The sequence below is a fragment of the Crinia signifera genome, chromosome 2 (assembly GCF_055691185.1).
Source record: "Crinia signifera chromosome 2, ASM5569118v1, whole genome shotgun sequence".
Lineage (NCBI taxonomy): Eukaryota > Metazoa > Chordata > Amphibia > Anura > Myobatrachidae > Crinia > Crinia signifera.
In genome coordinates, this window is record NC_139218.1 from 103,371,171 (window position 1) to 103,397,710 (window position 26,540).

Below are 26,540 nucleotides of genomic sequence, written 5' to 3' on the forward strand. Positions count from 1 at the left end.
GAACAAGGTGTGTGCCGGTGCATGCGCCTACAGTGCGGTTAGGCTGTGGGCAAGGTATCGCTGGTACTCACGTAGTTATGACCCTGAACCTGTGCCTCTCTAGCTGTTGTGAAGCTACATATCCCAGCAATGCCCTACCACAGTTTTAGCATACCCTAATAGCAATACTGTGGCAGGGTATGCTGGCATGTGTAGTTCCAAACCAGCTGGAGAGCCATAGGTTGGCCAGTCCTGAAGTAGCCGCTTACCCCACAAGTAAGTGTGAACTCGGGCTAGATATGGGTCAAGTTGCGGTCCCATTGCTGACATTTCCACTTCATTGCAAATTCAATTTGCCCCCTCATAGCTAATTGAACTAACACCATAGGCTGCTTCTTGCGAGCTCTCTTTGCCCAGAGTAAACACATACTGTAAGATGCCTAGTTCCAAAATATATGTTATAGATTCGGGTTCCATGCTCAGTAGCTGTGGTCCAAATGTAGGAACTGCAACAAACATAGTAATGCATATAAAGATATTGTAGCATGAAATAAGTTAATACATTAATATAATGCTAAACATTGTGTAAATATAGCACCTTTTAATTTTCTTTTTATTATTTTATATATATATATAGGAAGAGAAGAATATGTGAGTACTATGCCAAAGCCATGGGCACGAAAGAGGCACTGCATGTAAGTTGTTACTGTTTTCAGCTGTTATATATATATATTCAGATTTACAGTAGCAAGTGTCAAATTGTCATTTAACTTTGGGTGTTTCTCTTGCCATCCATGCATAAAAAACTTGCATGGCTAAAGATAAGAGAACTGCAAGTGACTGCGAAGAAAAACACGGTGCAGATGCACACTCCACATTATTAATAAATAATCGAGGTTCTGGGTATATTCATTGGCCAAGAAATATTTGCCCACCAAATATAAAGATGACCTCCTATCTCTGGTGGTTTCCTAATATTATGTGAATCTGGGGAGCGGGACCCCCAAAAAAGCTGGCATACGCCAGTTACCCTAGGGCAGCACCCAGGTGAAAACTAAGCTATTAGTGTGTTACTAAGAAGGAAGCAGAAGCTATATAATGCCCCACTCATTACAATATTTGCCTATATTGCCTATTCCAGGACTGGCTCTGGCATTGATAAGAACTGCTGGTACTGTATGTGGTGGCTGAAGTAATTAACAAAATATGAACCTGTGAAGTGGAAACGTTGCCACCCCATTGGTTCATGTATAATATGTATGCATCCCAAAAACATTTGCTCATTATACCAAAATAAAAGAGCAAAAATAATTAACACAATCAAGATTATAAAAATAACATGTAAGCGATTCTTTAAAATGTTTTATTTCCTCTTTATTAAATATAAAATTCTTTGTTTCTTTGGCCCTTTATTCAGATCTGATCGTAGTACAAATTTGTTATCAAAATGGGCAAAACCATGTGTACTGCAGGTGGGGCAGATGTAACGTGCAGAGAGAGTTGGATTTGTGTAAGTTATTTTGTTTCTGTGCAGAGAAAATACTGGCTGCATTATTTTTACACTGCAATTTAGATTTTAGTTTCAACACACCCCACCCAAATTTAACACTCTGCACATGTTACATCTGCCCCACCTGCAGTGCACATGGTTTTGCACATTTTGAAAACAAATTTGTACTGCGATCAGATCTGAATAAGGGCCTTTGTCTGATGTAGAACAGGGATCTGTAAAAAAACTTAGGTACTCTTTACCTAGAACGGCGCCCAAGATTTTGATCTTGGGCATCGTAAGGTAAAAAATCGCGTCGGTCGCATCGCATGCGACCAAAAAATCGCATGCGATGCGACCGACGTGATTACCGCGATTTCACATAGGGAACAATGTTAAATGGCCCAATTGACCCGATTTTACATAGGGAACAATGGCCCACAGAGCCCAGATAGGCACCCTCAAGTGTGAAATGGCCCCCCCAATTGTTAACGCCACCCCACGATCAACGTCAACCCGAAGCGTGGCGAGCGGCGGCGGTACGCGTCCTCCGACCTTTTCATACCTCCACTATCCACGTCGGCGTGGAGTTGAGAATAGAAAGTGTGGCGAGTGCACGCGGATACCTTCACAGGTATCTGCGTCCCCTCGCGGGCTCCACAGGTATCCACGTCCCCTCGAGGGGCTCGCCACACTTCGGGCTCGGTGGCTCGCTGCGCTCGCCACACTTTCTATTCTCAACTCCACACCGACGTGGATAGTGGGGGTATGAAAAGGTCGGAGGACGCGTACCGCCACTCCCTCGCGGGCTCGCTGCGCTCGCCACGCTTCGGGTTGACGTTGATCGTGGGTGGCGTTAACAATTGGGGGGGCATTTCACACTTGAGGGTGGCTATTTGGCCTCTGTGGGCCATTTAACATTGTTCCCTATGTAAAATCGGGTCAATTGGGCCATTTAACATTGTTCCCTATGTGAAATCGCGGTAATCGCGTCGGTCGCATCGCATGCGATTTTTGATCGCATGCGATGCGACCGACGCGATTTACATTTTAACATGTATTTCTATGTGAAATTGCGGGCATTGCATCGGTCGCATCGCATGCCATTATAATGGCATGCGATGAACATGCGATGCCCGCGATGGGCGCCGTTCTAGGTAAAGAGTACCAAAACTTACAATACTTCCTATTAAAGCAGAAAACATGTGAGAAGGTTATGACCAAGCATAGCCAAAAACTCATTCACAACCTATTTAATACAGGCAAATTTGGCATGCACTAAAACTCAAATACCCTGTAAGACCATAATGATAAAAAAAAATTGTGCTTACGTGCAGTACTTATAGCATTTATATCGAGACCATACACGGTTCATAACTGTTATACATAACACGACTCTTAACGAATCGGGATGTGAAATCGGACCAAATTGGCTGTGTGTGACATGCCATGGGGACCGATGCATAGTCCCGTGCGCATCGACCCAGACTCTGTGGTCGCACCCGCGGGACATCAAATGTCTCGCAGTTGGACCCATCAGTGGCACAGCGCGGGTGCTTTTTAGTACCCGTGATGTGTCGGGCCCGAAGCTAGGTGTGTGCCAGCAGTGAAGCACCACTGGCTCCTAGCCGCTGCTTGGACCCTGCTACCCGCCACTACCAGCATCCCGCCCCCCTGCCACCACCATCTGGCATGACCCCGCTGCCGCAACAGCTCCCCGGCATTACATGCAATAAATTGCATGCGATTTATTGCATGTAAAAATGGCACATCAAGTGCCAAATGACATGTGAGCCTCCCGGGGAGCTGCCGTGGGCTCTCAAGGGCAGACTGGTCTGACTTGTCCTTAGGACAAATCGGCCCAGTGTACGGGGACCTTTAAACAAGGATTCTCCAGCTGCATCAGGTCCTGAAATTTTTAGCATACAGGACATATGTATTCATTGTTTTCATAATCCATACACAGGTACTACAGATGCACTAAGTGCCAAGTACTATGTCATGTAATGTAATACTTAAGTTCTAATATTCTCTTTGTCATTCTATAGCCAGTGCATTACGAGGAGAAGAACTGGTGTGAAGAGCAGTACTCTGGTGGCTGTTACACGGCCTATTTCCCACCAGGAATCATGACTCAGTACGGAAGGTAAAATAAAACTGCATAAAGCCGTAACAGAGTTAGAGAGAGTATAAGTAGAATAATCAAATGACGATGGTAATGGAGGGTATGGGTCATTATGTTGACCCATATTTGGTCGACATGCATTGGGTCGACCGGTGTTGGTCAACATGGCTTATGTGGACACAGCTAAGGTCAACAGGGTTGTAAGGTCGACACAAGCATTAGGTTGGTAATGGCAAGGTTGACGGTCAAAAGGTCAACATGAGTTTTTCATGTTTTTTTTTGTCGCGAATGTCGACATAGTCCACAAGGCACCATCAAAGTGTACCGCGTCCTCTCCCATGGCTCGCTGCCCATGCCGTGCTCGGCACACTATACTGTTCTCCCTCCACGCCCTAGTGGATGGTAGCGCATGATATACCGCCTGTCGGCTCATGTCCGCTCAAATAAAAAAGTGAATACTTATGTCAACCTTTTTATTGTCGACCTTGCCATTGTCGACCTAATGCTTGTGTCGATCTTACAACCCTGTTGACCTTAGCCAGGACGGCCTATTTCATGTGTTAACCTAAGCCATGTCGACCTGCAGTGGCCTACCCAATGCATGTGGACCTAATATGGGTCAACCTAATGACCGTAAAGGAGAGGTCACCAGTAATTACAGTTTTTAGTTATCTGACACAATTCATGCTAACAATGGTCAGTGATCTCTTAGAACGCCGGTGGCTGATTATTATGCAGAGGTGAGGCTACACTTGTGGTGTTGTCAGTTAATTAAAATGACTGTTAGTTGTATATTTATAATTAAGTACTGTAGTTCACAGATGATTCAGTCATGATGCTTAGGTCAGCACATACAATACTACAGATATGACTGAGCTTCATAGACATTGGGCCTGATTCAGATCACTATGCAAACTCAATGGTTTACAGATGTATTCCCTCACATCTTTGCTATGTGACACAGCTTACCATAGTAAGCTTACCATTTGTTTATGCTACCATTACCCCCTCCGGGCTACACTTAAAAATCTACAGGTAATGCACCATAGCTTCCTGATACTCCTGCTTACCAATCACTGCCCCCTTGCACTTGGCAGTAGTGGGAGCACTTATATGCGCATAGGGCCTTATTCTAGTTCACTGTTTCTGACAAAACCATGTGCACTGCAGGTGGGGCAGATGTAACATGTGTGAGAGATTTAGATTTGGGTGAGTAATTTTGTTTCTGTGCAGGGTAAATAGTGGCTGCTTTATTTTTACACTGCAATATAGATCTCACTTTGAAATAAAACCCCACCCAAATCTAATTCTCTCTGCACAAGTGGCATCTGCCCCACCTGCAGTGCACATGGTTTTGTCCATCTAAGAAGGATTTTGTCAGAAAGAGTGAACTAGAATAAGGCCCATTGTATGTTCATTTAGATCCAGGGAAGTCTCTTCAGCTTCACTAGTCCCTACTTCTTGTGCAAAGTGAACACCATGGAAACTTTGAATTGGTTTGTAATTGCTCAGGTGGCCATGCCCATAGATGTCTACAGGTATGGTGACCAGCTACAAAAAGACAGCAAACCTTTAGATAAATTAGGGGGGGGGCTATTTCACTGTGGTGAAACTAGATTTGTCCCATCTGCACATAATAAATACGGGATAAATACAGTTGACCGTCGGTCAGGATGCCATTGGTCAGAATACCAACGCCGGCATCCTGAAGGAGAGAGTCCCAACAGGCGATAGGTAAATATACTTGCCCTTCACGCCCAACCCTCCGTTCCATCAGCTTTACCCTAACATTCCCCACCCTTCTCGCAGCCTGATCCTGACCCTCCCCACGGTTGCCTAACCCCCATATGCCTTCACCTAAACCTAACCTCCTGGCCTGAAGCCTAACCCTCCCCACCTTCTGAGTGCCTTACCTTAATCCTTAATCCCCCCTCCTTGTAGGCTAACTCTAACACATCCACCCCACCCCACCCCTACTGCAGCCGAACTATAAGTCTCCCATAGTAACTCCCCTCTCCTCAGCTGCACACTGGCACTGCCTGCAAACTTACCATTTGGCATCCCTGCAGTAAGCATTCCAGCGCTGGCATCCTTGATGTCGGGATTACAGTGCCAGCCTTCTGGCAGTAGTTAGGCTGCCGGCATCGTTATACTGAATGCCGGTATCCTGACCGCAGTAATGCTGAATGCATCCAATAGACCACTTATACAGCTACTAATAGTAACGCTGCTCATAGACATTTTTAGACCTAGTTTCCTAATACTGAATACTTAATTCCTCTTTATTCAGACGTTATTTTATATATTTATAAGCCTATTACGAAGTATGTTATTTTGCTTTTTTATTAGGATCGACCATATAAACGTTTCTATGTTTTTAGGAACGATTCAGATTCACTTATAGTGGGCCGAATTCGGCCCCTTCCCCGATGTTTGGGGTTTGCACATGTGCATACCCCAGGAGTGAACAGCTTCAGTAAGTTTCACACTCGCAGGGCCGTTCGCTCCAGCGGGGGCGGACAGGGGGCTGGAGCAGGGGAACGGTCAGTGTTTTATGGGCATCCCCATGAAAACGCTGGGAACTCAGGTGCGGCGTTGCCTGCTCCTAGCGGGCAACTAACGTCACATGACGCCAGCGCCCACCCTGTATTCAGTGATCAGTGGCAAATATAAAACTCAGTTTAGACTGACTTTTTTTACCAAAGTATTTTTATTGAGAATTTTTTCGGTTACAAAACATAAAGGTAGTACTGAGTATTTGTAAGAACAATAGTACAGATAGTAATACAGATGGAGCGGGATTCATCTGTCCAGGGGATGGTGATGGCGACGCCAGCCGCCATCCCCTGCCCCGCGCCATCTGTATGCCGGAAGGGGACGCGCACGCACGAGGTGCGCGCGCGTCCCCTTCCGACGGTGCTGCCCTCGGTCGCCCGGTGCCCACACCGGGCGACCGCACCCCCCCGCCCCCTCCTCGGGTCCCCCCCAGCCCCCTCGAGCGGGAGGCGGACAGTATTGCGTCCGCCTCGCCGCCCGGATACTGAGACGCGCGTGCGTGGGGGACAGTCAGATGGAGCGCCGTGTTGCTGGCGGATCACCAGCAGCATGCTGCTGGCGATTCGCCAGCAACACTGAGGCCGGATTCATCTGTATGTCTGCTTCCAGTACATAAATTATAGAATTGAGTGGTATGATCCATTTGAGTAAAATACAACAAACAAAAGGTGGAAGGGGGAACACGACAGAACAATACATAGGTAAAAGGACAGTTTAGACTGACTTTTAATACCGGAGGGGAGAAAAATCATTCGATGGTCAGCAACCATCGTATGATTTCTTTCCTATTCAGCTGTATGATAGGGGATGTGTTCGTGTACACATCCCCTCGCATGTTAGTGAGGGGATTCGGCGGCAGCCCAGCAAGTAGGTCTGAATCAGGCCCTTTATTTGTAATTAGATTAATATAAAATATATGCTTCACATACTTAATAAGTACTTTTGAACCTTGTGTCTAAAGTGTAATTCGTCAGCCTGTTGGGAAGATTTACTTTGCTGGCACGGAAACTGCGACGCAGTGGAGTGGTTATATGGAAGGCGCTGTGCAGGCTGGAGAGAGAGCAGCCAGAGAGGTACAAACTATTATCTGCAATAATGGTCAATGTGCATAGACTGTAGATGCTAAAATACTTCTATTTCCTGTTTCACTGGAAAACACTAACATGTAACCATAAACCCATATGAAACACTAAGGTGATATATAGAAAGGATAGAGAAATAATTTCCAGAGTACTCTGATTGTACAGTACTGTAGGTAGTTGTCTCTCTCTCACTACCTAAAAACATTAGGAGACAGGAACATTGACTGAGCGGACACCATAACTTGTATCTGTGTTGCCCTTTGTACAGTTGGTCTTTATCAAAAGAATATTGCAGGAAGTTAAGGATATTGATTAAATGAAATGGGGGAAAAATGAATATGCAGATATATATTCTAGTTTAATTACGTTAGAATTGGCCATTGCTTATAAACAGGAATTAGGCCAATATGGTTAAAATCAATAACTGTATTTCTTTACAGCTTAACATCATACTAGAATTCTTTCCAGCACTTGTAGCATCACGTTTATGTCATGGAGCCCCCTAGTGGCGGTAGTAAGAACAGACTTACTGTCTGTAATTTTCCTCTGACAGCTCAGCATGCTGACTCCAGGCAGACATTGATCCTTGACACTTATACTGATTGCATATTCTTATGTGCTTCTCCACACTGCACTGAAATAACAATTTTTCAACACAATTTCATTATGATACTAAACTGCTGAACACTAACCCTATGTCTAATATTAATTTTTTATGTATATACAGTATCTCTGTAATATCTCAGAACTGTTACTTTTTTATCCTCATAATATGTTTGCTGATTTACCCTTATTTTGTAGAGCTGACATTTCCTCAGATGTGTTCTATACTTTTGTGTACTATAATTTCACTTGTATGTCATCAATTACATCAGTGTAACACTGCCATCAATCTTTGTATACATCTCTAACTTACACTTCCTCTGCATGTATCTACCTGCTGTTTCTTCCATCTGGCTTTGGGAAAGTTTTAGTAGTTGTAAACCTTATAATTTATCTTCATCCCTTTCCAAAACAGAATTCAATAAATAATGTTTCACAGCCTTACTGCCTTTTCTTTCCCTGTTAAGTGAATGTTTAAATCTTCCAAACTCTATTATGCATACCTCCCAACTGTACCGCTTACTGCGGGAACGTCCCGGTTTTCGGGGACGTTCCCGCATCCCACCTGGAGCCGCCATTGTCCTGCGTGGGGGGGCAGTTGGGAGTCCCCCCAGTCTGACAAGAATAGACGCTGTACGCATGCGCAAAGTGCCGCAGAGCAGCGGAAAGCGGGGGCACGGCCTGAGGACACGCCATCCCACGAGGCCACTCACCCTTTTCATAGGCCACGACCCCTTTTCGGGAGCGTGTGCGGCTTCACCGCGCGGGAGTCCCGATCTCCACCGGGGAAAAGTTGGGAGGTATGTTATGTAATTGTTTTTCCTTAAAATTGTTGGACTTTCCCCAGGTGATCCCATCATTTAATACCATTGTCTTGCAATAAGAAAAGGAGTGTGTGTCTAGCTGCAAAGGGAAGCACGTGATTGGATGTTACCATCATGTGATTGACTCGTATGCAATCTAGCATTACCCTCTTTTGACCTAATGATTTTAAGTGATATTTTTAAGAGGAAAGAAAAATTTAATCTGTGTGAATAATAATCCAGTTTTGCTATGAATGGAAATGCATGTCCAGTAAAATGATCACATATACAAGTGAGCTACCATTGGACTTAGAACACTTCTGCAATTATAGTGTTTGCTGACTGCAAACCTCATTGGGCAATAATTTGTACTATACAAGGAAAGCCATTAACAGCATGTACAGTATGTATTCTGAGTTACAGGAGTGGTCCCTCAAGCACGGCCTCTCTGCTCGTCTGGAAGTTACTCATCCTTTTAAAGTACTTCTGTGTTGAGCCAGCATTGCACATGTATTCCTCATAAAACACAAGTAGCGATTTCAGTGCCAGGGACACCTCATTCAGAAGGCATCAGCTTTGCGGTATTTTCACCCAGTGGCGTAACTACGGATTTTGATCGTCCCCACCTGCCACGCCCGCCGCCAAATAAAGCTAACCCGCACCACCACCCCAACCCTGTCTTACCTCTACGTGTGCGCATCCCCCGGAGGTCGGATCTGCATTCCCGGCCAGCGCTGCTCGTAATCCTCTCCTCCTGACTCCTGCTATTGAAAACTGACCCTCACAAAATGGCTGCCCCTTGTAGCAGACCGTTTTTAAGGATGCTAGAGGAGGGCGCCACCTCCTCTAGCGTCCTTAAAAACTGTCTGTTGTATGGGGGCAGCCATTTTTTGAAGGTCAGTTTTCAATAGCAGGAGCCAGGAGGAGAGCCGCGACCGCCGGGACCTGCCACCTCTCTGGCCGCGACCACAGATAAGTAATTTGCGGTCACAGCCAGAAAGGTGCCAGGTCCCGGCAGCGGCGTAACATAGACCCGCAGACCCCCGGCGCCCATATTTTCTCAGCGCCTCCCTGCGACCGTGGGGTCTGCGGCGCTACAGTTACGCCACTGGTTTCACCACGCAAAGTACACTACAGGTGGAGTCTCCCATATCCGGAGATCTCTTATCTGAAATATTCCTAAAACCAGATTTTTTTTTTTGTCCCCCGCCCCTTTTTTCATACTTATCAAGTCCCGCGATGTCCACAGTGGCCTTCAGGATCTTCTTCAGCGGTCCCAGGAGTGCATTGCGTGGGTGCGCGGACTGCAAACTCGCGCAATGCACCCCTGGGGCCACTGAAGAAGATCCTGAGGGCCACCGGTGGACACCGTGAACCAGGGAAGTTTGTTAAAGAATTATATTCCAAAAACCAGAAAAATCCCTTTTTTATTAAGTTTCTTATATAGCGCATACATATTACGCAGCGCTTTACAGAGAATATTTGAACATTCACATCAGTTCCTGCTCAGTGGAGCTTACAATCTATATTTCCTACCACATGTACAGACATTCTAGGGTTAATTTTTTTTGTTGGAAGTCAATTAACCTCTCGGTATATCTTTGGATTGTGGGAGCAAACCGGAGTACCCGGAGTAAACCCACACAAGCACGGGGAGAATGTACAAACTCTGCACAGTTAGAGCCATGGTAGGGTTCGAACCCATGACCTCAGCGCTGTGAGACAGTAATGCTAACCATTACACCATCCGTACTGCCCCGGACTTGTAAAGTGAATTAATTTTATATTAGTGCATGAAAAATCTTAGGGTGACGTTTCAAGACCGGTGAAGTCTTTTCATCAGGTCCATAACAGATCAGGTCCATAACAATTATTGTCTGTGCACTTAATCTGTTATGGACCTGATGAAAGGACCTCACCGGTCTTGAAACGTCGCCCTAAGATTTTTCATGCACTAATATAAATTAATTCACTTTACAAGCCCGTGGAGTGCTGCCTGCTTTATCTAATGGCCGTTTTGTGTGTTGTGTGGTTACTGCTATATATCCTTGATTGGAAGGCACCCCGGCAATTTATCAATTTATTCTGGAGTGCCGATTATCTTCTACTTCTATATATGTACGTACGTACGTGTGTGTGTGTGTGTGTATGTATGTATGTATGTGTGTGTATGTGTATATATGTACAGTGTATATACAGTATATATATATATATATATATATATATATATATATATATATGTGTGTGAGAGTGTATATATATATATGTGTATATATATATATGTGTATATATCTCCAAACCTATAAGCGTTCCCTAAAAACTCATCTCTTCAGGCAAGCTTATCAAATTCCAGAACCAGTCATAGAACCTTGCATTCTGGTGGAATCGATGCAATAAAGAATACAGTATCTATCCTTATGTATCAATGCCTATTTCCCTCTAGCTTGTAAGCTTGCGAGCAGGGCCCTCCTACATTTTGACTGTCTGTAAATACCTTGTTTGTTGTATCACTGTCTCCTTTGTAAAGGGCAACGAAATATGCTGTGCTATATAAGAAACTGTTAATAAATAAATGTGTGTATGTATGTATGTATGTATGTATAATGTATATGTATATATATATATATATATATATATACCAGCATACAAATAGGAGCGGCACTCAGAAGGTAGAGAAACGTAGACAAAGGTTCTGCAACGTTTCGATGTTTATTCACATCGTCATCAGGCAATAATCAAAATGTACATACAAAGCTCACCTTATATCCCCCTCCAAGTAAGTGCAAAGACGCGCGAACGGCCAGCGGTCTCAGTCCGGACGCACGTCAGTGACGTCACTGAACGAGCCCTGTTACCAGCGCGACGTATGTAAACAATTACAAAAAACACGATACATTTTAAAACAAGATAAAAACAACAGTATAAACGATAGGAATGAACAACGGCACTCAGAGGACTTGGTTGAAGAAAATTGTATTCAAAGATACAGGCGGTGAACCCGCTTTAGGTCCCCCGCCAGCTGAGACGCATAATAGACCAGTAATGCAGGGGAGATCACCTAGGAGACCACGACGCTTGCGGGTCACGCACAGCGCCTGAACAGCTCCCCCCACCTAAGATCCGGCCACGGCCAACTTCCGTTTTCTGGAAAGCAGCGTGAGCAGCAGGCGGGACCTACACGGGACACCGGCGGGAAGACATCCTATTAAAGGTAAGATTATTCACTTCCACACTCTCACCCACACGCTTTGATAAAGGAGCGAAAGCTCCAAAACGTCAGCAGCCTGTATCTTTGAATACAATTTTCTTCAACAGCAGCCTGTATCTTTGAATACAATTTTCTTCAACCAAGTCCTCTGAGTGCCGTTGTTTATTCCTATCGCATCCATCACCGCTAAGGGCACCGGGGCAGCTGCACTGAGGAGGAGAGTGCCAGGCCGCACCCCGTATCTATCTATCTATATATATATATATATATATATGCGCTAATAACGACCACCGCCGGGACTCTGAGGTAGACAGGTCTTTATCCATTCTTGGACAGCGAATCCATTTTAATCTGTATGATAAACCCTCTGATATCGAAGGACGTTGTCATAGTGTGATAAGAAGTTTTTTTTAAAACTCTATGCATACCTTCCAAAGCTCAGAATCTCGAGTCTATTACCCCTGAGGAAGTCGTTCAGCGACGAAACACGTTGGGTCTCGACTCACCGGAAATCTCTGTATTACCAATGTATCATTAGTACTGTTAATAGTGTCTGACATCGATTATGTCATCCATGTTTTAATAAAATCATTTTACATATTGTAAGAATCTGTACCCACTGTTGAATATCACACTAAGGTGGAAGTTCTCATATAGCGCTCTCTATATCCATTTCTTGTGCACATATCCATTGATGTTGTCCTCCACTAACAGGGAGGTCTTATAGAGTAGCTGCTGATCACAGCGCAAACTAAGGTCTTTCTCTCACACATATATATATATATATATATTATCCCCAATACTCCTCTCGCGCTTATATGCACAATAAAAATTGAAACAACTTTAAACTTCAATTGCGGCTGCTTAACCACCAGGTTTCCTGAGGGCTAGGAAATAATACCCACAATACACTTCCCAAATGGTGGTATAGCGCCTAGATCAAATGTCCATGTGTCACATCAATGTTCATAAAACCAAAAAACTTTGTATTTCCAAGAGGTTCTTTATTCAACTCTTAAGTGGTTCAAACAATATCCCAACGCGTTTCGTCTAATATAGACTTCATCAGGGGAAATAGTTCAAATTCTTCCAATAGATATCCAGACGTGTTATACCTCGTCCTTATAAGGTTAAAGTAAATCTTCCTGGAACTGGATCTGCTAACCGCCCTAATTCTTTAAGGGGATCCCGAGGTAGCTTTCCTCAGTGGGGATTAGAGTAGTAATGTATTAGCCTTTTCTCTGATAAAGATACAAATATCCTATGTATTCAGTGCTGGACCAATTCTTTTAGTGTAGACTTATACTGGATTATTATCCCAAACAGATAGCACCAGATGAGTCCTCCTAAATGATCTCCTTCTCCTACAGGAAAATCCATCCACCGGTGGTGGATTTTCCTGTAGGAGAAGGATCTATTATGAGCAAGTTTGGCAACTTTGCCTGGCAGTTCTCCGCACAGATGTTCATTCAGCCTCACATGGGCACAGGAGATACTTCTGCTGTGAATGGATCAATCACCTGTGAATCATTCAGACCCGATCTGCACGCCAAGATTTAGTAGCGCCCTGCGATTAGATAGTCACTGCATAGTCTAATGCTGTGTACACAGGGTATGATTCAGGGTCATTTTCTATTTGATTTGGACAATATAGTCACAGCATGTGAAAATTATTCAGATTGGGAATCCATTCACAAGCTGCTCACTATTGGATTAATTTCCACTGTGTGCAGTCTGCGTGTAGCTCAGGACACACTGGGCAGCTTGTGTTATGGGGCCAGAGCTGAGTCACAAAACTTTTCAAATTCCGACGCACGCCTTTATTTTCCCTGACACTCCCAGGAAACAGCCAGTTACCACCCACAAACACCAGGTTTCTATCAGTTTTTTTGTTATTACTCAGATAATTACTAAGCATTTAACGGACACTTTTTCAGCAGATAGACATGCAGACCAGTCTGATATCTGCATACCAAACTGATGTCCACTGAAACAATTAGTACTTTCATAAAGTGGACTAACTTAATATTCACCAGTGCCATATAACAAAGGCACTAATAATCCAGAAGTGTTATAACACCAATAGAGGGATGGACTAGTCAGATATAGGTGGAGATATTCACAGGTATCTAACAATTCCGTCCATATATTTGCCAATTATTATAAGCAAATAATAATTACAATAGACTTAATCCATTGAGAACCGTACATTGATATGATTGTAACACACTCTGCCTTTTTCTTGAACTGTAAGTATACCACACCCTGAGACTGCAATTGTAACACACCCTGTCTTACTCTTAAACTGCAATTGCATTAATTTTTCTTCTGCAATCTAAGATTCTACTAGACATTGGATACCTAGTTGCCATATCTGTGTGCAGAACTATAACATAGGCCCTTATTCTGATCGGTGCGGCCGGATCCGAATATGCGGCCAGGACCGTGCGTCCTAAACCCCGCCTTCCATACGGATCGCCAACTCCGTCCGAACGCGATAAGAAGCTGTCCGAACGGACCGCACGTGTATTTCTTATGAATACACCTCCTCCATCTCAGGGAACCTCCCCCATCATTCGATGGTCGCAGACCATCGAATGCAGGACCGAGTGGCCAGGCAGCTCCCGCAACCTCAGACCACACGGGCATTTCTCCGTGCAAAAGCAGGGATCTGGGCGGCCAGCTGACATCCGGCAATGTCATATGTCCGCCCCCTACACGTGCGTCACGGCCACATTACCATACGTACGCCCAGCGTTTTCATGGGAACGCCCATGAAACGCGGGGTGTAAACATATGGTAATGAGCCCAAACAGCCCTTCACACCCCTCTCCACCCCCTGTTCGTAGTGTACACATTTCATGCGGAATTTGGCCGTGCGTCCGGCTCGCACATGCACAGAGACGCCTCTGCACATGCGCAGACACAAAACATCGGCGGCACGAACGCACCCGGATATTACTGCACCAACCAGAATAAGGGCCATAATGACATTGTAGCAACATTGGTGCAATAAGGTTAATTACATGAAAACATTTCTGCCATTATAATATTAACCAGCAAGAAATGTTCCTATTTCATACAATTCTCTATGTATGCTGAGCCCACTCATCAGCAATGGATATATAGCGAATCAGCCGAAAGCAGTATCTCACTATGCCTGTCAGGATTTTGGGACACAGTATGAACACTCTCATTCCCCTCCCGCTGTAATTTTACATGAAGGGGAACAGCAGATGTTAGTGGCTAGTCCTGCACAGGTCTTTTCCTCACTGCACCTACCTTAATTTCTCTCAATCTGTTGTATATATTACTTGGCAAGTGTAATAAACTGCACTATGCAGGATACTGTATAGTAGTTGTTCCCTGCCTTATTAAATGTGTCCTTCTTTTTCTCTTCTGGCTGTAAAAGGATTGGCGGTGAATATTTGTTTTAATTATAATTGCTAATTGACTGTTTTTAACTAATCACCACGTTCTAATCAACAATAACCAGATAATTAATATTAATACAGTCTCTGACCTAACATATTCCAGAGACCATATACAATTACAATTATCAGAAATGTATTAAATTAGTACACAATCTGATACATCCGGTGGTGGCCGGGGATGGTCGCATCACGTGGAGCTCCGATCTCCCATCCACGGAGCTCCACCATCCCCGGCCCCTGGAGCAGCGTGGCGGCAGCGGCGGGCAGACAAGAGGAGGCGGCCGGTGGGAGCAGAACGGAGGTGACCTGCGACAGGAGAAAATCCATACCCCCGGCCTCCGGAGCAGCGTGGCGGCAGCGGCGGGCAGAGAGGAGGAGGCGGTCGTCAAGATCAGAGCAGAGGAGGCGGTCGGAGGTGACCTGCGGCGGGAGAGGGTGAGAAGTGAGCACCGTGTCCCCTCGGCGCAGGATGCGGCGTCACCCGGCCGGAGGCGGACAGAGCTGTGCTCCGGCCGGAGGCGGACAGAGCTGTGCTCCCGCCTGCAGCACCAGCACCATCGAGCAGCACTGCGGGCCCCCACCCCCAGCAGCACCCGGCCGGAGGCGGACAGAGCTGTGCTCCCGCCTGCAGCACCAGCACCATCGAGCAGCACTGCGGGCCCCCCCCCCAGCAGCACACGGCCGGAGGCGGACAGAGCTGTGCTCCCGCCTGCAGCACCAGCACCATCGAGCAGCACTGCGGCCCCCCCCCCCAGCAGCACCATCGGGCAGCGCGGCCCCCCCACCCGCAGTAGCATCATCTTCTCCCCCCCTGGCAGCAACCCACCACCGGCAGCACCATCTGAACATTTGTCCGGGTAACCGTTTGGGGGCAGGGCAGGTCTCCACATCTGGCAAGATCCCCCCCAGACAGGCCGCACCGGCCCCGGGTAACTCTGCAGGCCCCCCGAGCCCTCCACCCCCCCCTTCCTGACTGACTCTCCCCCGGCCTCACTGACTCTTTCTGCCCCCTCCCCCCGCCACCATCACCACCACCACCACCCCAGGAAGATACAAGTTGGCGCCGCAAATGGCTGCCTAGGATCTGTGCACTCAGCCATATGTAACCCTGTGTCCCCTATGTGATAACTGTACTGTCTCTGCTTAAATTGCAATGTTTGTGCTCATACTGTTACTGCTACCTTCCACAGCTACTTCAGCGACCAGTGGCGCCGCTGATGGCTGCCTAGGTGCTGTGCTGATCGGCGGGCTGCGTTCCCCACATGTAATGTCTCAATGTAATGTATGTAATGCCCCCACCCCCCCTTTTTCATCCCTGCTGATGCTGCACTGTATATCCACAAAAAATTCCTAGTGTGCGCAAGCACACATGGCCAATAAAGTTGATTCTGATTCTGATATCATAAATCAATATTTTTTGTGCAATTGCACAGTCATGGAATATCTAGCCCATTTTAGCTTTATTCCATATCGTATCTACCTACCTATTACAGAGTTGGAGTATGAAAAAAAAGGTATACACTGTTTGTTTATGTTACATGTTGTGTTTGTCAATTTTAATAAGTTATAATTAAAGATTTTAAGGTACTTGTTTCCTAGCACGGCGCCCATCTCGTGGATTGTATGCCTTAAGTTTAAGGCACTTAAGGCATGCAATCAACGCGATGGACCCGATTTTGTGTCAATCACCAGCTAATTTGCCGGTGAAAGACAAAATCGGGTTGATCGCGTCCATCGCGGCCCCTAATAAGTGGTCGCGATGTGACCGACGCGATCAACACGATTTTCCCATAGGGAACAATGTTCATTTTTTTTTTTAAGTGAAAATCGGGTTGATCGCGTCGGTCGCGGCCCATATAATGGGCCGCGATGCGATCAACCCGATTTTACATAGGTGACAATGTGAAATGGGCCAATATGGCCCATTTCACATTGAATATGGTTAACGCCACCCCACTATTGACGCCAACCCGAAGCGTGGCAAGCGCAGCGAGCCCACGTGGGGCGGCGGTACGCGTCCTCTTACCTTTTCATACCCCTACTATCCACGTCGGCGTGGAGATGATTTTACATAGTGTGGCGAGCGGATACCTGTGAAGCCCGCGGGGCTCGCCACGCTTTGGGCTCGGTGGCTCGCTGCGCTCGCCACACTATATAAAAACAACTCCACGCCGACGTGGATAGTAGGGGTATGAAAAGGTCAGAGGACGCGTACCGCTGCGCTCGCCTTGCTTCGGGTTGGCGTCAATAGTGGTGTGGCGTTACCAATAGGGGGGCATTTGAAACATGAGGGGGTAACATAGTATTAAAATGGGGGATTTTGGGGCTTTTTACATTGAAATCAATGTAAAATCGGGTCTCAGGGACCATTTTACATTGATTCCAATGTAAAAATCGGGTCGATCGCATCGCATGCGATTTGGTTGGCATGCGATGGACCCGATTTTTCCGACCCGATGGATACAATCAAAATCAGTGGCGCCGTGCTAGGAAACAAGTACCAATTTTAATATTAATTTTGTTGATAAATAAGAAGTGCCCAACAAAGAGCATTTCTTTCTTTCCCCTTTTTTATTTCACAGTCCAAACGCTAAGGGAGCACCACCAGATGAAATATAAATTACGTCCCTATATATGTTAAGCATGGATGGGGTTACCATACCGTCCTACTAGTACCTCACCTTCTGAATTCTGGTTATACAAATTGTTTAATACCTGTGCAGAGTAACACTCCCAATTGTGCTACAAAGGAACACATTGGCAAGTAATAAATCCCCTGAACCTGCCTGTTTTGATTACATGAGTGTTCTGCGATGCATACATGCAATACAAGTACAAACCATAATAGATAAAAAAGTAAAAATAAAGCTGAAATAAAAAAGGATTTGGTATAGAAATATAACTATAATGCTACAACACCTGCCCATTATTGTGAGCAAACAATTGTGATGTCAGAGCCGCCGTGTTTGCTCAGTAACCACTAATACATGGCTGTTGATTGATGATGTTTTTTTGCAGAAACCAGTTTTGTATTTGAGATAAATGAAATGTGTAATCAGTAATTTCTACCAAAGCAGGCCTGTCTTTTTATACTAATTAACTTTTTTTGTGTGTTCATAAATATTGGAATAGGTAGAATATGACAGACTGCACATATACCCCCTCTCCACATATACATATACTTATCCCTCTCCACATGGTATTTCTCAGTAGTCAAAGACAGATCCTATAATGATATGATGTATTTAAAATCAATTAACCTATAAAAGGTAGTGTTTACAAAAATGTTTATTTTACCTGTGTATTGCATACTGTACATATATAATAGAACCAATGACGACATAAAACAAAGGATATGTGAAGAGTCTGCAATGAAGCAATGCAATTTGCATTTCTTGTATTTCCATAATTGCTATTGAAAGCCATTAGTTATTGTTTATAGTGCTCGGTACTGCCTCTTTCACACCAATAACCTGGGACTAACCTGGAATATTGAACACCGTTTCAAGCCGTCTCCAGCTGCTTGAACTGCATTCGCCACATAGGCTGGACCTGGGTCATTGCCGTTCCTCAGAGCTGGTGATACAGCTCTCTGTATACTTGATGACCAGGTCACACTGTTCACACCACAGTCTCCCTAAGTCCATTCATGATTCTCGGGTAACACAACCACCGTTAGACCCTTTCACAGCAAGGGCCTGATTCAGACCTGCTTGCTAGGCAGCAGGTAAATGCTGCTCCACCAAACGCATGCCCCCTCACCGAGTGAATTCCCACACTAGCATGCGAGCAAATGTGTACACTTACGTGTTCGCTTGTGTATGGTCGCTCACCATTGAATGATTTTCCCTCCCTTCGGAGATGAAAGTAAGTCTACACTTACTTTTATCCTGGACGAAGATGGCCGAAATGGGGGAGGGCGGTGATGTCATGTGACATCAGCCATCCGCCCCAAGAAGGCATGGACACGCCTGTGTTAGCAGGTGTCCACCCAGCATTTCCATGGGCGTGCCCACCGTTTTTATGAGTACACACATAAAATGCTGGTCCGCCCCCTGTGTCCGCCCCCTATCCACCCATCAGTGAGCGAACTCTCCAGCGAGTTTCGGCATTCGCTTCATGGGTTTGCACATGTCAAAACCCCCCATCATCGGCAGAGGGGGCGAATTCTGAATCACCCCCCCAAATCTGAACATGGTTTGCCACAGCAATAATTTGGGTGACAAGTTTGGTGTGAAAGGCAAGGGTACTACAGAGGCCTTTTTCATACATTTCACATCACTTTAAATTTGCTTTTTTTTTTTTTAATGAAACATTTGAAATATATCTAGATACATCCACCTAAGCAACATTTTGTTGAAGCTGTTCATTTCAGACGATTGTGTGCTTGCATACTGTGAAATTATTAAACCATAAAATGTTGTACTAATGCTTACAGATAATGTGCAAGATGGGACTCATTTCGGAGAATGAAATATGGTTGCCTGAACCGGAATCTGTGGTAAGTTCCATATTATCCTCAAATCTAATAACTAATGACTGTGCTTAAAAAGAGAAAAACACAGCTTTTTTTTGTAATACAATTCTGCGCCTCATTATCTACAGATTCCCTCTAGCTGAACAATATTTACTAACCTCTGCAGGGACAGCTGATGAAAATGAAAGCTGGTGGGATGTAGCTGTAGGAAAATTGTGCTAATGCTTTTCTTTTGTAAATAAGATATGACTCCATCCTAGGCATGCAAGTCTATTACAAACACACTGCAGCTGATCACTTCTCATATTTTCGCACTTTCCAACGTGACACATTTTACCCAGAAGTCAATGCTCTTGAATTGTAGTGCAATTACCTGTGCTGAATTGGTTAATTAATGTTTAAACATCATTCACAACCATTAATTCACCGAACCCAGATTTTAAAAAGGAAAATAAGGAGCCACCTTGTGATGTTAATATGCTGAAAATCTAGCTGTGTTTGATCATAGAATATAATAAAGTAAAAACATGTGTAGACGTGCTTCTATTGTAATTGCATAGCAGACCATGAACACAGGAAAACAGTTAAAATTCATTCATTGACCATGGGGGGGGGGGGTTGCCGGGCACTCTGGTGCTCACCTGCTCCGGCCGCTCCACGAGGGGGTGCCTGGTAATACAACATTCAACGGGAGGGGGCAGGTGTGACGCGGCTAGGGCCGCGGAGTAACTCCACAGGTGATGCAGCGGTGGCGGGCGCCGAGTCGCTCCAGGTGAGGGGGGAGATTGCCGCTAACCTCCATCCACAGGAAACTGCTCCTAATTGGCGCCCTGCAGTGTCGCCGGCCCTGAAAGGCCCCCATACACTACTGCAATTTGGGCTGATCTCACACGTTTCCGACGGATCGGGCTGAGAAATCGTCCCGAATCGGATGTGTATGACATGCACAGGACTGCGCTTCAGACCTGAGTTGGAGGATAGACCTGCATGCAGGCCTGGCCTCCGACACGAACCCACCTCCCTTGTTGGGGGGAATGGGCACTGCATGCGATCCTGCCACCTGGGATTGTTACAGGTGGCTCAGGAGGGATCAGATGACCATACACTGCTGCAATAAATCGCAGAAGTGTATAGCCAGCTATACTCAACACACAGTTGTATCTTAGGGTAATTTTGCAAAGGTCTTAATGCTCCTTTTCTTTTTTTAAAGGGACAATCATTTACATTGTGCCATGAAAATGATTGCCCTTTAAAAAAAAATATCTGAGTTCAGCCAGCATACAGTACTGCTCCCGAACTCGGACTTTGGCCCTTATTCTGATCGGTGCGGATATTCCCGCATTCTTACGAGCGGTCCGCACGCCACGGTGTTTTGCCGCATGCGGCCATCGTCCGTAGAAACGCCCACGTGTCCTCCGCATTCGGACGGACTGACTCTTTAAGAACAGGGCGTGTTTACGGACGACATACAAACCATGCGTGTGCGGGAGAAACACTCCGATTCTGCACGGTATTACAGAGTATGCTCGGAAATACCGCATCCGAACGGGAGCCAAGCGGTGCTACCGCCCGTAAGCGGAGTATTTACGCCAAACAACCCACTATGAAGTATCTTCTGCAATACATCACATGACCCACTTATTCAATTACCTATCCTCATAAAAAACAGCTTATTTGGAATTGGAATCAATTAGATGCCAATATATCCTTACAAGCATGCCTAACACATGCATTGCACACATTAACCCTTACAGCAATTGAAGTGCAATGGTTTCAATTAAAGCACTGACAAGCGTCCTATTAGTGAGTAATGAGTAAAGGAGTCGATTCTATTGGGTTCAGGTGTTAATGCTTGTAGTCATTAGGCGTACGTTCGCCTACCGCATGAACGAGTGGTGTCCGCAAAGCAATAGTACACTTGTGGACACCGCACATTTCTGGCCTTTTTGATCGCGTGCATTCGGAGTGGTTTCCGAATGTACGCCCCCCAACATAAGTGTACTCCCCCGTGTCCGCCCATGTTTCCGCCCCGTTTTGCCCACTTTGAAACTACGCCCATGTGTCATTCCGCATGACGCCCATAATACGCCCCTATTTCCCGACTGATAGCGGTGAACAGTTTTGGACGGGATTTGGCCGAACTGGTACCGAGTCAAGGCGTGGCACATGCGCGTAGCGTTCTCCACGCATGCGCAGACGCCGTAAAGACGCGATCCGTAAGTATGCGGTAAAGTCCGCGTCAATCAGAATAAGGGCCTTTATTACATCCTGTCCATATTCTTAAAGGCTTTACTCACTAATGGAAACCATGTGTGACATTTAATAGAATGCGATTTTTTCGCACTTTTTAAAATCACATTTTTTGCTGAGGTGTGTATTCCGGGGGAAAAAGTGCGATAATGTGGGAATTTTAGGCATGAAAATGTGCAATTTTTAGGCATGAAAATGTGCAAATTTGAGGTTATGTGCGAATTTGTGTTTATAATTTTTTTTTTAAAAAGGCGTGAGGTCCCCCCTCCTGAGTATAACCAGTTCCGGGCTCATCGGAGACGCATCGGCCAATCACGCTATCAGCCTCTGTAGCGCTGGGACAGCGCTACAGAAGGTGTTAGCTGCGCAGGAGAAATCCGGCTCACCCTGCTGTCAGTGCGGGGTGAGCTGGCTATGCAGGAGACAGACCAATGCTGGATCCTGGATTGGTAAGTATATTGGTGTAAAAGTGAGGTGTGTGTGTTTACGTGTGAAGTAAAGTTATACTTTTCTGTGTGTGTGTGTGTTTTATTTGAACATTCTTTTTACAGGTGGACTACAAGTTCCAGTGGGCCCATTAATGCCCCGCATGCTGGGACTTGTGGATCTCCAAGTCCCAGCATGTGGGGGAGGTCTGCTGGCACTTGTAGTTCTCCTGCATAAAGCAATGTTAGGTATGTGAGATTTAACCTTTTGAGGTCCGCACCACAAAAAAGGCAAAGGGAAAAAAAAATATTTGCATTTTTTTATTCACAGGGTAATATTAACAACAACCAACAACAATCAATAGTTTTTTTAAAATGAAACCCACAGTTTTTGAGATATAGGCCTCTACTAAACAGTTGAGAAATCCGTTTGTGGTAAACTTTTTTTTTTTGGTGTGGACCTCAAAGGGTTAACCCTATCAGGCCGGCATCCACTGGCCATGGACGCCTGGATAGGTGAAGCCTGGGGGGGGGCCTTTATTGGGGGGTCCCCACTCCTCCAGGTACCCCGTCCAAGGCTAACCAGCCACGGTGCTCATGTTTCGGCCGGGGGTCCTTTATATAAAAAGTGTCCCCCGGCTGTGGCATGACTCCACGGGCTGGTTTCAAAATACGGGGGACCCCAAGATTTTTTGTCCTCCGTATTTTTGGAACCAGGACCGGTCCAAGAGTCCAGGGCTGGTTATGCTCAGGAGGGGGACCCCATACCATTAAAAAAAAACACTTTAACACATTTTTTTTACATAGGAACATGCACAGATCTCAAAGATCTGTGCAGGGTTCTGGCCAATTCGCATATCATAACCTGGTCTACATGTTTGGCGAATTTTAGACACATTTTCCCGAATTTGCATCTCATTAAATATGCGAATTGTATACTTTTCAATCGGAAAACATCTGGATGCGAGTTCTGGCGCAACTAAAAAACTAAAAATTTCAGAATGTGCGATTTCGCAGCAAAATCTGCGGTTTTTGCAGTTTTTCGCATCTCATTAAATATGCCAATTCGGGAAAAGGTGTGATTTTGGCCATTTCGGTGATAGCAAAAATCACATTTTCACATCTCATTAAATGTCACCCTCATATCTCACAAACGCCAGGAAATCTCACATGGAAATTGAAGCTGGTTCCTGGTGTGAGAGCACCAAAGAGCTGTTGTTTGCTTATAGCTCTCTGTAGCACTAATAGTGTGTTCCCTTTAAGATATATGCAATTATTTTTTTCAATAATTTTTCATAACTAAGTCAATTCACACAGAAAAACTAATTTCCTTGCCATTTTCATTGCAGCGCCTTGTTATCCATGTATTGTACTGTATCTCCAGATTTTAAAGAGCCAATGATAGAACTACCTTCAGCCAATCAGCTTAAAGCAATGTTCACAATACTAAAGATGGGTGTGCTAATCTTTTGAGAGGCAGTGAATGGATTTTTACTGAACATAGGGCCTAATTCAGCTTGGTTTGCTAATCAGAGAATTTTGCAGTGGACGGTGAGGAGAAAGCCATGAAATTAATTGCAAATCAATCTCTTACCGCAATTCATTCGTAAATCCCGAAATTGCCATCTGTGCAAATGTGAGTAGGTCTGAGGCTTCTACTAATCTGCGACTGAGACAAGCTGGAAGTGGTCAGCGCTGACGTCAGGGACCCTGGGAATGCCTGCGTTTTTTTTTCCACCCCCAAACGCCAGCTTGCTGTCAAACTGCGGCTCCATTTTTACGATCTATACTCATTTTAAGTCAGTGTTTCCTCTCGCACAGTCATTCGATAATCGCTCAATTTGCGAATTCTTTGATTTGTGATCCATACTAAATTAGGCCCATAGTACTATATGGGACAAGCAGTGTAATGGGGGATGGTGGGATGAAAAGTTAAGTATAAGGTTTCATTGAACTGATAAAAGCAGAATCTCATTTATATTTAAGTCCCATTTCCAACTAGTTACTTTCTTGTGCTGTTCCAGGAACTATTTTGTGTTAATGGATAATACACAACTAACTGCATTATTTCCTTTCTAGGATGTTCCGGCGTTGCCATTTAATAGATCCTTTTTGGAAAGAATTCTGCCGTCCGCACAAGGATTTGTTAGGTGCATCGGCTACTCCACTTTATTCGCATCAGCAGCTGCTCTTGGGCTCTTTGCATACAAAAAAGGCTTCATCAGAGTTTAATCTATGTAGATTTTCATTTTAGAATTGTGACATGAATCCGTTGAAATGCCATTTGGATTATGGCCATCATTTTTTTTACTTTAGGCTGCAATTAAAGACAAAAACCTAACACACTTACCATTTTTGTCAGCAACTGTTCTACATAACGAGAAACACATTTTTATTTTTTTTTTAGAAAGATTTATGACAAAAATAGCATTTTACTAAACCAGATAACAGGTAAAGATTTGTAGATTACAAACTAATGTAAATTGAGATCATGTTATTCAAATTGACTATACTCATGGTAGTACCAGTGGGAGATGTACGATAATCTCAGGTTAGTAGAAATACTATAAGCTATAAAAGGTTTAGGATAACGGCAGAATTGACAAGGGAAAAAGTTATGGAATCATGCAATGTCAGTTCTATTGATTATAAAATGAAGCTGTCTACAGGACCACAGAGAGATGTAATAGTGTCTGAGTTTTCTGAAGGTGCAGAATGCCGTTTTTTATAAGGCAAAGCCACGTTGGCGTTAGAAAAAACGTCCAAGAACGTCCAGTGTTGCGCACCTCCGACAAACTATTATATATTCCCCACAATGTATGCTGGACACATATATACAATGTCTACAAGTGTCTATTCAAGCCTTAATTATATTTACTGTGTAATAGACAATGGCATTTTTTTAGTGCTGATGTGCAGTAACCCATTGTGACCAATCAATTATTAGCTTCATCGTTATCCACGTTAGACAATGAATGCGTAACCATATGAATGAGAATTTGCCAATGTGCAACTCGTAAAGAAACAACCAGATCTTGCTCCAATGTTGTCTAGCTGTATAACAGAAACATTGCAAAAAAAATTTACAATATGTTTAGTATGTGATACTAGGCTAAAATCATTTGTACTAGCACTGAAATTTTCATTAATGTGTGTTTATAGGAGTATAAATGACAAATATTCTTTTCAGCAGGACTGTTGTCTACAGACATATAATGTATCAATATAGAATATTTGCTAACAGACAATCTGCTTCCCTAGGAAGCCACCTGAGACTTGGCAATACCGTTTTATGTTCATGAATGAATGTTCTATTTGACTACTTGTTGTTATGCTCATGTTCTACTACAGTATGTGTTTTTATTAATATATATGAAGATCATATTTTTTACTATTATATATCCCACTAGGGTGCGATATACTAAGCCCTTGAGAGTTATACAGAGGAAAGAGATAAAGTATGATCCAATCAGCTGTTAACTGCCATTTTCAAACACATCCAGTGAAATGGCTGTTAGGTAATTGTCTGGTACTTTCTCTCTCCACTTTATCACTCATAGTACAGCTCCCCTAATGTAACTTCTATTTACGTTTAAAATAAACTTCACAGTGTTATCTAGTAAAAAAGAACAAATATCCCTCAGATCAATAAAGTTTTTATTATAACAACGGCTTTCGTTATTGCCTCAAATTCACTTATTGCATGTTTCCTAACTATGGGAGGAGATGTATCAAACCTCTGCTGCCTGAATACAAAAGTGCAACCTGAGACCTGAGGGTTACTCACACGGCTGATGTTTACGCAGATTAAAGAATACACACAGGTTTTATACAAAAATGCTCTGGATGGCTGTCAGCTGCCCACACTATATAGAAGAGGTCTGACCAACCCTTCTGCACAGAAGCAAGATACAAGAAAAAGTGTGATCATTTATTTATACATTGCACTCACATTTCATCAATTAAAACAAGCATATCAACACCCGATTGGTGATAAAAATAGGTTTCACAGCCGCAATTCGGGTCTCACCATCCGGCTCCTTCTGACCACCTTCTAGGAGTTTCCGGATCCTCCAATTGAATAGGTCATGAAGTGCAAATGCGGGATG

General features: G+C 44.5%; 1 protein-coding gene across 1 annotated transcript in view; it reads left to right on the forward strand.

The window, feature by feature from the left end:
* LOC146059944 (amine oxidase [flavin-containing] A-like) overlaps positions 1 to 26,100 on the forward strand; it is a 94,642-nt gene extending 68,542 nt beyond the window's left edge. The window contains exons 11-15 of the mRNA XM_083172662.1: positions 617 to 674; positions 3,517 to 3,614; positions 7,111 to 7,222; positions 19,718 to 19,780; positions 24,511 to 26,100. Of these exons, the coding sequence (XP_083028788.1) occupies positions 617 to 674; positions 3,517 to 3,614; positions 7,111 to 7,222; positions 19,718 to 19,780; positions 24,511 to 24,663 (484 nt within the window). The 3' untranslated portion in view covers positions 24,664 to 26,100. The remainder of the gene's footprint in view (positions 1 to 616; positions 675 to 3,516; positions 3,615 to 7,110; positions 7,223 to 19,717; positions 19,781 to 24,510) is intronic.
* The last annotated feature ends 440 nt before the right edge of the window (positions 26,101 to 26,540 follow it).